The sequence below is a fragment of the Pterocles gutturalis genome, unplaced genomic scaffold, assembly GCF_000699245.1.
Source record: "Pterocles gutturalis isolate BGI_N339 unplaced genomic scaffold, ASM69924v1 scaffold3852, whole genome shotgun sequence".
Classification (NCBI taxonomy): Eukaryota; Metazoa; Chordata; class Aves; order Pterocliformes; family Pteroclidae; genus Pterocles; species Pterocles gutturalis.
The window spans coordinates 1,780-18,113 of NW_010107669.1; the positions used below are offsets into that span (position 1 = coordinate 1,780).

The window sequence follows — 16,334 nt, forward strand, 5'->3', positions numbered from 1 at the left end:
GGGAATGGGGCAGTAAGCTATCTTCATCTGAACCTCTCTTAAGGTTTTGTTCCAACTTACAAAAGTTTAGGACCTTGCCAAGCCCACCAGATCTCACCTTTCTCTCAAGTTTGCTCACCGCACACAAGGTTCCATCTTGATCTTTATCTTCACTTTTTTTTCTGCAATCATCCTTTAGCATGTCAATCCCTTTCTGAGTAAGAACTGTAACATCTCCATTTGGAGTTTCTAATAATTACACTACTTGTAAATTTTGGAGACCCATATCACATTAACAACTGTTAACCACTTAATTATCTTAGGTTAGTAAGACTACCCTGGAGTATTTGTCCATGTTAATAATTTTTCTATACAGTCACCTCCTTTTAACACCCAGCAAAACCAAACACCTAGTATCACTTTTCAACCAGCAGAACACGGCTTCTGGATGCCACTGTGAAGTATCACAGTTATATTTCACAATGTTCTTATACCAGGGGGTGAGAGGGCAACACTCCCAAAAAACCAGCTGCTTTGACTAAGGCATCCCTATTTTGATAGCCACCTTTACCCTTATGTGTAGCACTGATGTGAACTCTGAAAATCTGGAAGTTTAACTTTTCTTATGGAGAGAATTAAGTCAAATCACAAATGAAGTAATTCCAAGAAATGCAAAGAGGTTCTGATTTTCAGATACAACCTCTGAACTGGTTTGTTGGAGCATCACAATGAGTAGCCACAATACAAACAGTAGTTTTTTCAAATCAAATTCTAGGTTATTAACCATGAAGCTGATAGGATTTGCAAGTGTTAAGCAGGTCCTGAACCCCTTTTAGGACCTGATCTTGATAAGACTGCTTCTTCAGTACAGATTTAGTATCCACAATTGATAGTATAAAGCATTAAATATAGGCAACTCAACAGAGATTTACATGCTTAACTCATCATTTAAATGCTTAGCTAGACAGAGTCATAACAGATTTAGGGAACCCAGTGGAGGAACCAGGATTCAGCTGCAGGAGCCACAGGCATTCAGGGGAGCTCTGAAGATGCAGAATGCTCATTATGCCACAGAGCTGCTGCATCTGCCAAGTACTGGGCTTGGGGGGAGGCACATGGTAGTAGAAAAGCTCTGCAATTAATTCTTTCCTTCTGGAAATCCACAGCAGTCAAACTGCGCAGGGCAGCTCAGCAAACTGGGTCATTGGGGGAAGACAGAATTTGTTTTCTTCCTTTATCTTGTTGAAATTCAGATCCTCCATATATTAATGAAGTGAAATTATGTTCCTGTATCATATCACCTTCTACAAATGCTAGTAGAAATGCCTTTTCTTCCTGAGTTGCCAGACTGAGGGTGGTTGATGCTCCTCTCTGACCATTTCTCTGTGTGGATTGTGCACAGTAATATCCAATGTGCTTAACCTTAACCATCTGCATTATGAATGTATCAGGATTATTATCAGAGATTAGTCATTTAAAAAAAAAAACCATAAATAAGGTTTTAGTTGCTGGGAGAGATAAAATAGCCTGTACAACTGATTCTCTTTGTCAAAGCTTTCTTTTTTTCTGGCAGAAATATTTCAGGTCCTTTAAGGTAACACTTGCAACTGGAGCCAAATAAAAACCTTCCACTAACAACACACAGCAATGTCAAGGCTAAATTTAAGTTACCACAGTGGGCTGGGGGAAGGTTTAAAGCAATGTCCATTACACAGTAGCAGCTTACAAACCACATCTTGAATTAAATAAAACCTAAACATGTCCTTCTGAGAAAACTGAGTACAGAAGGCTCTGTGTGTAACTCAGGAAGAGTCACTGGGCTTTCACACTGACTTTGCAAGTGTGATTATAATAGGCAGATGATCAGAGGCCAGCTCCCAGGCACATGACAGGAATGGGAAATAGTCAAGTGAAGAAGCTGTCATTAAAGTGAGTGATGGAAATATTTAAAAGGAAAAAATGTTGAAGAGCAGAGCATCATTCACTAGTGCTGCATCCACTAATACCTTCTAACAACATAGCACAGTCAACAAACCATACTCCTGGGACCAACAACAATGTGTATGAGCTTAACATCCACACTTTGAACTCTCTGCAAGGTCTCAAGGCACAGGAACTCAAATTTTACATCACCATCATAACCGAAGTAATGATCTAGCCTTGAGCCTCATTCATATAGTTTTTCTGATATTGCAAGGTTATCTAGCCATGGCTTAGAAAAAGTGAGAGATTTTATTTTGCAGAACTTAGTACAGACATAGTCTCATTCACTTCAAAGTTGCAAGCACGATCAGACAACTTGTAGTCAATGTCTCACTACTCCTTCACTGTATTAGAAACTTATCTGCTAACACGTGCTGATTATCTCCTTCCTAGCCTCTATTGCTCATATTTAAGTCTGAAAAGCTGCACTATCACAGTACAACTAGCAATTACAGAAATGCACAAAGGACAACTTCTTTTGCTTAAGTTTCATGTAAAACATGGAACAGAATCCCAGGGAAGGAGTAAGTGGTCTAACAGCAGCATGTCTCAATCAAACACAAGGCTACAAAATACAGGGGTATTAAATATTTCAAAAGAAGGAATCTTCCCAGGCACAACTGCAGCCTCTATATATGGTATAAAGGTGAAGTGATGGCCTGTACCACTACAGATCACTGCTACATGATATGTATATACAAGTCGCTTTGAGAACATCATGCCACCTACTGCTGTGTCATCTCAAGAAGGATTATAACTTTGATTCTTGCTGTTAGTAACATTTATCCATGTGGAAACTTGGATGCTTTTACTCCGTTGCCTTTCCCGGACATAAGTGCAAGAGAACAGTACACGGAAGATCTGATCCTCCATGTTTTATGTATGCCTAAGCATAAAAGACTTTATGACTGCTAGAGCAGGCCTTGCAGATCTTTGATTTATTGACCTGAGGAACAATAACTCATATCAGGTGGTTTACATTCTGCAGTTTTGTAAGTGTGTTGTTTCTCATTAATACAGAGAAACCAACAAAATAATCCACTCACTAACACTGATATTCCTTCTTTCTTGCAGTTTAAAGACATTGGTCTTTTTGAAACAGTCTGGCAAGTCAAATTCTACAACTACCACAAACGAGATCATTGCCAATGGGGAAACAGTTTTGGTAGCATTGAGTATGAATGCAAACCAAATGAAACACGCAGTCTTATGTGGATCAATAAAGAGACCTTCCACTGAAGAGATGTGAAACCAATACTGCTGGACAATCCCCCTGAATAAAAAAAAAAAAAAAAATCTACCTTTTTAAACCAGCAAGAAGCCTTAATAAAGGCATACTCTAACGTTGCTTTGTTCCATAAGATTCCAACAACTACGTTGTATTTCCAGGTGGTGCCACTAAAATCTTTGCCTATTACTGTATTTTAAGTTTACCATGGCATCTGCAACATTCTTTATCTGTCATCTTGAGAATACTGTAAAGTTCATGGTAAAGAATATTTGATAGCTGGGTAGAAAGTCATATCATCGTAATACTGTCATAAGTATTTGGATTATGCCCACTGAATAGTTCCACTAGATGTAACAACTTTTGTGAAGTGTTTTGCTTTATTGTTTAGAATTTGGATGCAACATCACATTGGTGATTTCTGTATTTATATTTGTGTTTGCTCCTAAATCGGTGTGCTTTCTCAAGCATTTTGCCATATATGTCATCCCAGCAGACAGCAAAAAGTGTGAATTATGGTTATTTGTAGGTTGAGCTAAATGGCATCTTACTGCACTGTTGCTATTGTGCTGTCATAACACAGGATTTGGAAAAAAATATATTCTGTGAGGTTTGCTAATTTAGCAAATCTCTCAAAATAAGATTGTCACTGAGTTTCCTAGTCTCTGAAATTGCTTTAGGCAACGGTATAAAACGTGCTACCCTGAATGAAGGAAAAGCAATAAATAAGTTGTGGCTATCAAAGACATCTAACAACATGGCTAATATCTCTGTTAAGACCATATAGTATTCTTGAAAGATATAGCAGCCATACTTAATTTAGTTCTTAGGAGTAAGAGTTCTGATAGCAATCTCCATTTTTGTTTTAATGACACATTGCTCAAACCAGTGAAACCCTACAAATCAATTTCCTTAAGCCTGACCACTGTATTATACCAAAATTGACAGGATTTCTGACCAACAAACACTCAGCAGTGTGAAGAGTGCAGATCCCAGTGCATGTTTATACATGTATTGCACTCTTTCAAATAAAGATAAGCATGTAAGCATTTGTACAGTTATGACTAAAGGTGCTACATAAACACTAGATCAGTGTTTAACACATACAGACAACAAAAACAAAACATATTTTCTTTCAGTAAATAAAGCAGGGAAATAACTACTGTCCCATCCCCAACTTGGGCTGAAGTAAGCTGTCAGTTCTTGCATATCTGTTATTCCCTTTGTGAATAATTTGTAAATTGTGTATGTAAATGTTAACCATGACTTTTGATCTTTGTAATAAAGAACTTAATTTCTTCTCTAGTATGACCATCTAAATGAGTTGAAAATACTGTATCAAAAAGGCAGTGGTTTTAGAAAGTCAGACAGCAAAGGGTACTTAGCCAGTGCTTTCTAAGAATCCAGTCGGGGGTACCTCATGCTCTTTAACCAGAGCTACTGTTTCTAGGAAACACAGATCTGGTGTGCTAGAATGCAGTTAATGCAATAACACTCAGTAGAGCTTGTTGATAAAATTCAACTGCATTTTCTTGCACTAAAATAGTGTAGAAAGTAGAGGTTTAGGAAAGAAGTGAAATACCAAAGAAATATTTTCTTCCACTGAATTATTTATCAGAAAGCTTGCCTGTTTGCAGATTTCTACAGACAGAAGAGCCGGACAGTAGCAGTGATATAATACACCACTGGAACAGTGACCTAGCCAGCTGCATCTCTTCTCAGAGGCAACATTACACAGGCCAATTTCACTGTGATGAAATTCTAGATATAATCTTCTGCATTAACTTATTTCCTAGACTACAGAAAGAATTATTCAAAATTAAAAAGCTGAACTGAGCAAATTCAAATGAAATCTGTACTTCAGACAGAAGTGTTATTACCAGCACTTTAGCAGAATGTTCCAGCTAACAGGCTTCAATGATACCAAACTTCCAGCTGTCAATCAATTATATCTCTGTACTACTAGAAAGTGATTTTATTCTGCAACAATTGGCATACATTGGTTTATTTTGTTTGTACATATGAACTGAAAGCACATCAGCAAAAAATGTGTGATACACAAGTTAACAGAGAAACTTCTGTCCTAGTAAAATTAAAATGCCCAAGACAGCCTTCACTTTGAGTTCAGCTTCTATGATATTCTTGGCCCACAATGTCCCAGCCCACCAGCATTTAAGAAATGCTACAATCAATAAATACAGCCTCTCCTGGCACAAGAGGGCTGTCATTCTCAACTAGCTGGAAGCACACCCTTCCCAAGGTAAATACTCATGTTCATATTAATGCCAAAGAGGGTAGCAATTTTCTCACGTCCTAGCAAGCCCCGGAGCAATTCAGCTGAAATTCAGTTCAGAGGGTAGTCAAGAAAGAGCCTGCAGATGGAGTGAGTTGCTTTTAGAAGGTAGGAGAGAACAGCCAGATAAATCGTGGCTTGCAGGCTCCATATGCTGATACTGAACATTGCTGCCCAGGACCATAGCACCCCTTTCACAGACAGTGGCAATGATAAAAAGGATGAGGACTGGTGAACAGCTTATCATGGGGAAGGTGTAAATGGTATTTACAGCTCTTATATCCTTCTCCTCTAGAAGAGGTTTAAACATACACAACTGTGGCGTGATTGCCTTACACTATTCCTAAACAGAAGATTATTTGTGTGGTATTTGTTGTATATCCATACCATCAGCACTGAGACTCTGAACATGTAAAGCAAAACAGTCCCCTTGCTCAACAAGCACTTTGCTAACAAAGCAAAAATTTGCTCCTAGTAAAGGAAACACAAGACTTCAGCAGTTCCTGGAAAATGATGTTTTGAATTTCTTTCATCCAGGACAACCCTGGTAAACATTCATAAAGCTTGAGTCCTAAAAAACTGTTGCTGTGACAGTTTGATTCATTATACAATCAGCAGCATTTAATCTCCAGACAAGCTTGCTCTTTACACACCTTTTTTTAATTAGTATTTCCATTTTTGGGCAGAACTCCACAATTCAGAACAGGACACAATATATTAAACCTAAAGATATATTTATTTTTAGTCATTACAATGTCAGAAAATGCTGACAGTGTGTCAATCTAGCTGAAAACACAAAGCACTCATATCTGAAGGTCTTATACACAAGACATTTCAAGACTTTTCTCATAAGGTATCCAGCTTTCAATTTCATAAGAAAGATTGAAACATACACCAAATCTTTCAAGTCGCTTTTCCACGTATATTTAGGTAGCAGTTACCACTTTCAGACTGCTGAGCAAAAGGATCCAAGAGCAAGTTATTAGTCACAATCATTACAGCTGTGATCCTGCATAGGGCTTGCATTAGATCATTAGCACAAGGCTCGTGTTTAGTACAGCTACTACAGGCTTTGGCATCTCCTACTATCTGATTGTATCTGAAAAAGAAATAATACTGCTAAAGTCTCCATGCCCTACTAACACAAGTTATGGACGTTTCACTGGCTCCAGCTGAGGCTCTATCCATTGGCCTGCAGATGCAGAGTGACCCTTAGTGATTCCAGACTAGCAGAGCATCAGAAAACCTAATTTATTACAATCTTCCTATAAAAGATGTGAATGTAACTTCTGTACAACAAAGCTGTAAATTCTGTATTACCAGGCTTTTACATGCCAACAGAGGTTGGTTTCCATTTGGTTAAGAGCACCTGCCTCACTTGCTGTGTAAAATTTTGACACATGCTACATTGAACAGTTCTATTCTTCCAGAGTCTCTGTGTAAAGCTTTAGTTAAATAAAGATGTGGCACACTGTAAATGCTGACCTCTTTGTAAGATCTGAAACAAGTGCTGTGGGCTTTCAGAATTCAAACTGTTGAGCATTGACGTAATAGCTGTGTCAACCCCAAAGCACAAAGCAGCAGTATAATGAATCTTACAACATTCATCTTTTCCCTTAGTTCTGCAAAGCTCACAAGAAATGATTGGAAAGTCCCCTTAGTGCAGCTAATCCAGATCTTTGGCTAAGAGAGACAGGCACTCCTGCCCACAGGCCTTCCCTGCTACATGCTTGGCAGCTTTCGCCAGCGTTCCCTGGACTGCTTCCTTTTCTCCTCTCCCTGAGACCAACACTTAAGGCTTCAAAAATCCCTGTGAGTCTTGGGCTTTCAGCCTTAGGAAGACAAGGCTGCATCAACCCAGGAATAGCCAAACCAGTCCTCCCTGCATTGTTTTCTCAGTCCCTACCTTGAAGCTGTTGATTATTCCTCTTATTAGTTGACACAGCAAAATTCCGTGCAATCAGGAAGGATAATCCCATGACTGACCTTATATATTGTGTATAACCTTCTCTCCCTCTTCCTGCAGAAGAAATTCAAAGGGATTCCAACTGTATCCCAACTACAAATAAGAAGAAAATGATCAGCTACCAGCTAAAAAAATAAAGAAGTGAAGTTAGACTACCAAAAAGCACTGCTGATGGTCAGTGGTGGAGGTCCTGCAGCATCTGCCATTACAGTGCTGGAGAACTCTGACAACTACATACATTGTTTCCACAGTGCTCTAGCACTCACTGAATTTCTCTGTATAAGATACACACAAGTGAAGGATCATAAGCTTTTGTGAATTCTCCCACTGCAAGCATTGGAGTCTGTAATCTTTTGACTTGCAATGAGTTGCTCCACTCAGGCATGAGTACATAGATACAAACAAATCTCCACTGGAGACAAGGCTTAAAAGCAATGACAGCTTTTCCATCAACATTGATGACAAAAATCTTAAATTAGAAAATATTTCATAACAGCACATCTGCATTGACCAAGTGTAAGGCTTTGATATCCTGTTTTTCCTCATCCGGAAAAACTTGAGACTGAGACAGTGCTGCCATATACAAGTGCTTCCTATGCTATTAAGGCCTTTGTTTCCCTCCCCCAGAGAGCAGACACTCGTACTGCCTTTATTCCAAATAGCGAGGAACAGCCTGGTATCCCATCCAGTAACTTCTGCAGCCTTTGAACAGTCCTGAGAGAAGCAATAATCAACTATCAGTAGATGATGATGAAGGTAGTACATGCAAGAACCATATGACTGCACTGGAGGTAAGACAGACCTTCTGCCCATTCTCAGCATGGTAGCTTAAAGGTTAGGTGCCATCCTGCCATTATGGGAGTGACTGTGATAACATCATCAGTAATATCTACATTAAGCTACAGCACATGTGCTACAGGGACCAAATGTTCTCAGAAGCTTGAACTGAATCATTATGAGTTTAATGTGAACCCCAGAGAGCCTTGTCTGCAGAGAAATGGCAGTAGCATGCAATAATATCACAACATAGACTATTTTCTGACTATGATAACACTCTTACGCTCACTCTAAGTTGCTATGCCAACAAATTTACCTAAGGTACTTCCACATTTCAGACTTATTGTAGAGAACAAGCCCTGGCCAATTCTACACATAGAATATATAGTCTAAAGGTGGCGGGTTTTTTCTTTTTTTGTTTTTTTTTGGTTTTTTTTGTTTTTAATTAACTGTAGGATTTTTACTGCTGGCTTCAGAGACATCTCCCTGCCTAAATACTACACTACAGGCAAGCTGAGCAAATGCAAGAAATACCACTGTGTGAAAACACAACTGCAGCCATCGCTGTTCTGTATGGAAACTATGTGACTGCACCCCAAAGATTGAAAAGCATTAAAAGAAACAAAAAAAGGCTTTATGCCATTGCAGACTAAACACTGTTCAAGGCGCTTGGACACTTGCCTTTATTCTTGGAGAACCATGACTAGGACAGGTAAGTACACTTTTTCCCCCCATGCACTCCATTCTACAAATCCACAAGAGATCATGCCATAGAACTGAGACACCAGCTTCTGTCCAAATATCTAAAGGGAAAACAGTGGAGGGGCATGAGCTTGGAGTCATGGCACTACAGAAAGAGCAAGAGAGACAGGAGAATCTCAGAGCATATTCAAAGACACAGAGCTTTTGACCCACAGGCAACAGGGCAAACAGTCACTAGGAGTCTTCATAGGAAAATATAACAATACCAGAGGACTCCCCCAAAAATTACTTTTGTAGTCTCCACCTCAGTCACCTCTAATACGCCTTTCCAGATTCTGCTAGAAAGACTGCTCCTAACCTCAAAAATCTCCTCCAGGACTTCCCACAGTTTTTATTGGTAAGTAGCTTTAGGCTTCTGGCTTACTAAGCTCAGTGTCAGTAACCTTCTACAGATTTCATACCAATCTCAAAACTTCTCAGATGTCACTAGAGCATTCCACAGGCAGTCAGCAGTTGCTAGTGAATACTGTCATAGCTGACCTACCATTCTCTAATGTCTTGTCTCATCTTTCAGCTGTAATGGAGAGAAAAGGCTTTCTCTTCTCTCACCACTTGCTGTTCACTCTCTCACTCATTTGCCTTGAAGGCTCTGCAGTAAGTAGCTATTTACAAAACTTGTAAGGTCCCCAGTCATTCAAAAGCTTTTAATGTAATAATCCAACAGGGCAGGGGAAGCAACACTATATTCCATATTATGGGATGGGCAACAAAGCCCTTATGCAGAGGGCATACCAACTGAGTACATCAATACCCTGCGGAGCAGCACCTTCAGAGATACTAGGAAGTACTCAAAGCAGAAGCTGGCACGGGTTTGACAGGCAGGGTTCATCGCTCTGATTTTGTGCCGCTCTCTACTCTGGTTCCAGCAGCATCACTGCAGTCTTTGAGCTGCATTCCTGTGAGCCAGAGATTAAACAAAAAAAAGCAAGTGGCTAAGGAAATCAGAGAGCACTAGTTATTTTCCAGGTCAGGGCACATGCCCTGCCTGAACCCAAATTCAACACCAGGATAAAAATCTGGATGTGTAGCAGCCCCCTTCCTCCAACTGCTGCACCCTATTTTCCCACAGAAATGAAACCTTGGTGAACAGTTTAGATGTAAATCAAGACTGAGGGACTTGCTATATTCTTATAGGGAAGCCTGGATAGAACACAGTGTTAACCTATATCACACCATAGCAAGGCTAGCCTCCTAGCAACTGTCTCGCCCATCTTTATTCTAATCAAAATACCAAAATGCAGACATTAACCATGTTGTCACCACAGCCTTCTTACCTGCTATGTCACTACTGATTCTCTATCAGTAGAGAGAATTATGATAGCAGAGCAGACTATGAAGAGGATAACCTTATACTAGGAGAAGATGCACAGATTCTCCCAGGTTAGCACACAGTACCTGTTTTTACTTCTCTGTCTCCAAAGAAAAGGCCAATCTAAACTGTTTAGCAATCCACCTTCTGACAAATACTGCACACAAGCTACACTTGGCTGTGAAAAAAATTAAGAAACTGGCATCCTAAAATCCAAAGTGATTATTTCTGCAGAAGGCATAAACTCTACATTGTTCTTAGGAAGTGTTTTCTCTGTCAAGACAGTGTAAGGTAGCCCAGGAAAACTCAGAGATAAATTTCACTGTCACTGTTCCCATTTGCTTGTTGTAAAGACTGTATTAATTTTCATTTTTCAGATTCTTCATTTCTGCATACTACAAATCTTGATGTAAGCTATTAATCTGTGTGGACAAACAACGCAATTATTTAAATAGCCACATAGTTTTCTCTTTTGTAGTACATCTGGTAAAACAACCAGATCTTACTTTCTGGAGAGAAAAATGACAAGAACTCACATACTCATATGGATGTTCACACACACAAACACACTCAAAGAAGTGTTTTAGTGTGCTGAACATTAGCCCCAATTTTAAAGTCTACAAATAAAAAGGGCCAAAACCTAAGATAACAGCAAATTCAAGTGTCAAACCCAGGAAACTTTTCTCCTTTATGTGCTCATTACAAGTGTCACGCAGACACCTTCCATTCCATGAGGTTCAAGCTTGTTTTACTCTGCATTTTATTTGATAATGGAGAACTTCAGTCAGTTGAGGAGAAAATAGGTGGAATCAATTATAACCATCTCCTTCTTACCTTCTGGGCTTTTATGAAAAAGTCATAGAAATTAAAAATTAAATGAGGTAATGGTCTTTAGCATGCTGTGAAAAAGTAGGCTGGCTCTATCATATCTCAGTTATGAGTTACCTGCTGTGTAGACCCTTTGATGCAGAATTCCTGGAGGAGGCCAAGGCTTTAGTGCAATCTGCACCAGGTAATCCAAACCAGTGCTTTAAACTACTGCAAAAATACAAGAACATTCTTCTGCAATTCTGCTTCATCCATGGGCTACAAATTTTGAAACAAGACTTCATTTAAAGAGAGCAGGTACAAATTATTAGTCATTACAATTAAGAGTAAGTGCCCAGCTCTGGTAAGTTTTCTGCCCTGTATTTTTATAATTGTTTCAATTTCCATGGCTCTAGTAAAAGAAAAGTAACTGCTGAGAATTCTGGGATTTGAAACAATTTTTTTCCAGCTCACAGATGCTTCATAGAAATCACTATTATGTGAATACTAAAAACACAGCAAATCTTTTATTTTACTTTTCTCCTTGGTAGTATATCACAATGAACATATGGAGTCTAATTTCCTGGCCGTCTCCTGTGGAATCTCTAGTGTTTTAATATTATGGTTCAACTCATATTTCAGCCCCTCTGTCATTATGGACACTAATTTCAGCAACTATACTGTTCAGGTATGTAATTTCATAAAACTTGAAGCAAATCAGTATGGGACCTCAGCCTCTCTTTAGATTTTAATGAAAAACATTTAACATTGGGGGTGAAGGGGTACAGAGGAGGAAAAAGAGCAAGATAAAATGTGCTCAACACAAACTTCAATTTATTGAGAAACCAGACTAGAATTGCCAGAGGTAAAAAAAGTAGCAAAGATACTCCAGGCAATCACTAGATGCTGTTACTAAGAGGAAACATGTATCATGAAAACCTAGGAGCTATCTGTAAGGTGTAAGCCACATGAAAAATAACTCCCATCCCATTGGTAACTGTGTAGGCCACTTCTCCTCCCACACAATCACACTGCAATCTTGCAGAACCCAGTACAAGTACTTACATGCAAAAGGAACTCCCCTTCACTATTGCTGAGTTTCTTTTAATTCAAATTGGCACCCGCAGAGCAGCAGCCTCTGAGTGCTCTATGGTCCAGAAGGAGATGAAAGACAGACATCCAGTGACCTCCCACAGTACTGAGCCTCACTAATAGGGTGCTTCTGCCAGCATGCCTCATAATCCTGACTTTAGCCTTCACTACCTGCAGTCTCAGGAGAAGTTTCTACTTTCCAAGTTCAGGAGCTTGCATTTCTTGATATGCATAATCATAAGGACTATTGATCCAAGCTATAGCACGTTCACAGTTCTTATAAATGCGGATACTACTTCCTCAACAGAGGAGCTATTTCCCACTTCAAAGATAACTCCAAACTGCATAAAAACGAGCAGGTACACCATGAATTTCTAAAGACAGAACCAAATCTCATTTCACCACTACATATCACAAAGAATGTGCCAAATCACATGTTTCTGTAACCAAAGTTATGTCCATGTTGCTGTGTGCCATGAGCTAGAACCCAGCTAGTTGTGAACAAGATCCTAATTTAGCGTTTTGCCAGTTAACAGGATTCCAATGCCCAATCTCAACATAGCATTTTTCTGCAGTGGGTCAGCACAGCCTGTGCTGTCTCAGTCCTCTACCTGGCAATGAACCTGAGTTGGTAAATTTAAATCTCCACTGTAATGCTAAATGATCTGTCTCTCCCCACCCCCTCTGAAGTGCTTCATTCTCAGGGGAATAACATTAGCATTTATGGAAGTAAATTCCTCAGGGTTTTGCTAATATGTTAATGAGCTAGAGCCTTCCACCTTCAGATCACAAGCATGAATCCTATTCAGCTCAAAGGTGAAAACACTGTTTCTAGCAGAAATTCGATATCATGATGATTTCTAGTTCCAGCTCCTCCATCACAAATTCATCTTTATGCTTCCCGTGCAGTGGTATTTTCCAAGTCAGACAGGGCTTTGAGCTCAGCAAAGCCTTCTACCAAGGACCACAATTGCAGCAAGATCCAAAATAATGTTGATACAGATCTTCAGGACAGACAGAAGAGATAAGCACATTTAGGAAAGGGAAAAATAAAAAGAATTTTTAAAAAAGTACTGTGAATTCCAGTTCATAGAATCTATATAAGTGCCAAAAATACTGAGGTTTTTCACTGAAGAGCTACAGAAAGCAAAATCTGTATAAGTATCTGCTGCTTTAGACCCCTTTAACACTAAAGATTCCACTGTGGCCAGATTATATCATTGAACCTATACAGCTTCGCCTACACACAGCAAACAGCCATAATTGATATGCATTTTTAGAAAGAAGTCTATACAAAATCTGAAGAACCTGTTTTGAGAAAAAATAACAGGGAACAGGCTTTTGCATTCCAGCATCTGCAAACTCCTAGAGAGCTTGTGCTCTTTTTCCTGCTAATTTAAAATCACAGTATTATGCCTTAACGTTGCTCCTAGTCACTGCAGAGGTTCCTCTCTTCCACAGGAGGGAGCTTTTCTCTTGCCAAGATGACAAATCTCTTTCGCAGTTCTCATTTTGGAAACGTGTAGGAGCTCTAAACAGTTCTTGAGGGCCCTGCGCCTGACAGCTTCCACACAGGATTCGCAAAGAAGATTCAGAAAAATGAAGAAAAAGAACTGCCAGAAAACCAAAGATCAAGCATTTATAAGCTAAACCGTTCTTGGACCCTTGGGTTATATCACACTATTATTCCTCCCCAGCCCCCACCCCTAATGCAATTACTTTTATAGCAGAAAAAACCTGAGAATGTCAAGTCCAACACCACTTATGTCCAGATATACCTGACATATAGAAACTTCACTCAAGTGACTGAAGGTATCAGCTATCCAGACAGCCCTAGAAGAAGAACAATAAATCAAAGTAACTCAAAGAACACAACATCATGAGAAGAAATCTGGCCTAATAGCTGAAAGAAATAGCTGAATACAAATTTGAGAATACATTTTAAAGGTCACAAATGAAAGCAATCCTCTCTCTGGACAACCACTGATTAATCCAGCAACTGACAGTCAGCTTTTACTAGGATCAACCTGGATGGCTGCTTTTTCCAGAAAAACAGCTTCTGTGACTCAAAATTCTGTGCCACACTTGTTCTGGAGCTCCGAGCTGCAAATTCTATCAAGGTAGCACTGTGCTATCATCATATTAAAAAAAAAAATAAAAAAAAAAAAAATCACAAAACGCAGAGGTGACAAGGCAAGTGGGAACTATGCTTAAGCTGTGCTGTTCTCACCATCTAACAGCTAGAGAATTTCATATTCCCTGCTGTCGTAAGTTCTAGTCCAATGGGTATATCCTCCTCCTGATGTGTACAGCTAATTCCCATCGTCAACAGTGGGAATAACACATGCGCACAAAGGGGACAATGAGCCCTTGAGGCCTGTTGCAGTAGTAATTTCAAAATATCAGGGTAAACATATTTTGCATGTGGTAAGTAATAAGCCTGGGGCTTAAAGTTTCTGTGTTTAAGAATGCATTATGGGTTTGTACACTCAGAGCACCAGATATTCTACTCACCTAGTCTTCAGCTTTGTACAAGTTTCGAGAAAAGTTTCTGTCATGAATAGCTAACTGGTATATATACAGATTCTATACACGCAGATCTAATCACAGATCAAAGCTCTGTGGAGCAAAACAGAGTAGAAAGGATTAGGCAAAATACATCTTCTGCTCCAAAGGTCTTACAATCTTGATTTATGACTAGACACATAAAAAATAGCACATGCTGCTCAGAACACTTTCCTCCTATTAAAGTCATAACTTAAAAAAAATATTACAAGTCTTCCTGTCTTCAATACTGGCTATTACTTCAAAGCCAACTATGGTATAAGCATGCAGGCTGTGTTCTGGCTTACACACAGTCAACAACTCATGAAGATAGATTCAGCTGCAGGCCATGGTCAGCTAAACAGAAGGCTAAACATTGAGTCAGAAAAGCCAGCTCTGGTGTGATAACTTAGTGGTGTTAAATTTTCTTTAATCAAAGCCCTATCTAACATTTTACAAAAAAAACATATCCAAACAATCTGCAAACCACATCAGATCACACTCTGTGCTCAGGGTAATTTTTCAAAGAAAATTTTTCCTGTTCACAGGTACTTATCCTTACAAAGTTATCATGCTATATGATAAACGTAAATTGCTAACAAAATATTAACAATGAAACAAAACAGGTCAGACAGCACAGTTTGAGAAAAGACCACAAGTCCCAATACAAGCAAAGGCAACTAGAGAGTCTTGTTTGTATAAGGCTTAATAAGTCCCAGTGGGAAAAGGGACAGCTGCGTAAAGATGTCTTGGTTGTGTCCCCCCCGGTGTTTTTCTCATCATAATTACATCTGCTACTGATGTTTCATAAAGTGAAATGTCCAGAAAGTCTCCTGGAAGTCCAGTGTGAATACTGATAAAGCTTGAACATAGAATGCAGATAAAAAAGCATCCTAAGTGACACATTTTGGAAGGCAGCCAAGATCATCATTGAAGGTTAAATCTCCTTTGGGCAAGTAAAAATCTTTACTGAGGAACACTGCATTTTCAGCACTTATTTGACTTGAGTGCAAGGACAGGACTTAAAGTGAACTTGACATCAAGTTTCCCATTAGGACTTGTAGGTTACAAAGACAGCATGTCAATACTTATACTCATTCTATAACTCCTGTTCTATTTCTTTGAGGAGGTTTTTTTTGCATTTTTATGGACTTGTTAAAGATCCTGAAAAGAATCACTGCCTTACAACTTGAAACTGCAACTGAGAAACACAAAATACTGGAGTAGATTTTACTCTAAGGTAAAAAGGCAAAGGTCAAAGTACAAGGTAGGTAATCATAATTCAAGTCTGGGAAACAAGAATTACTTGGTTTCATGCCAGTTCCAATAATCACTCTTATAAACTGATCCAGAATGTTTTAACTAAAGCTAGCTCCCTAGACATATAGCTTGAATTTCAGAACTGCTAAGCTCTTATCATCTGATTTGACTTGAAAGAAAAAAGGCTCATTAGAAGCTGCAAGAATCAGAAAAATCTCAGACAATTCTGAAAAAGGAATAATCGTTATTTGTTATTTAAAGCATTTCCTAATATTAAAGATCTTTCAAAAATAAGTTACTTTTCAAATAAAGTTTAGAAAAAACATATGCCAAC

General features: G+C 39.0%; 1 protein-coding gene across 1 annotated transcript in view; it reads left to right on the top strand.

Moving 5' to 3' along the window:
- CNRIP1 (cannabinoid receptor interacting protein 1) overlaps positions 1-3,201 on the top strand; it is a gene marked incomplete at its 5' end in the record, with an annotated part of 4,975 nt that extends 1,774 nt beyond the window's left edge. The window contains one exon of the mRNA XM_010088178.1: positions 3,037-3,201. Within this exon, the coding sequence (XP_010086480.1) occupies positions 3,037-3,201 (165 nt within the window). The remainder of the gene's footprint in view (positions 1-3,036) is intronic.
- Between the last annotated feature and the right edge of the window lie 13,133 nt (positions 3,202-16,334).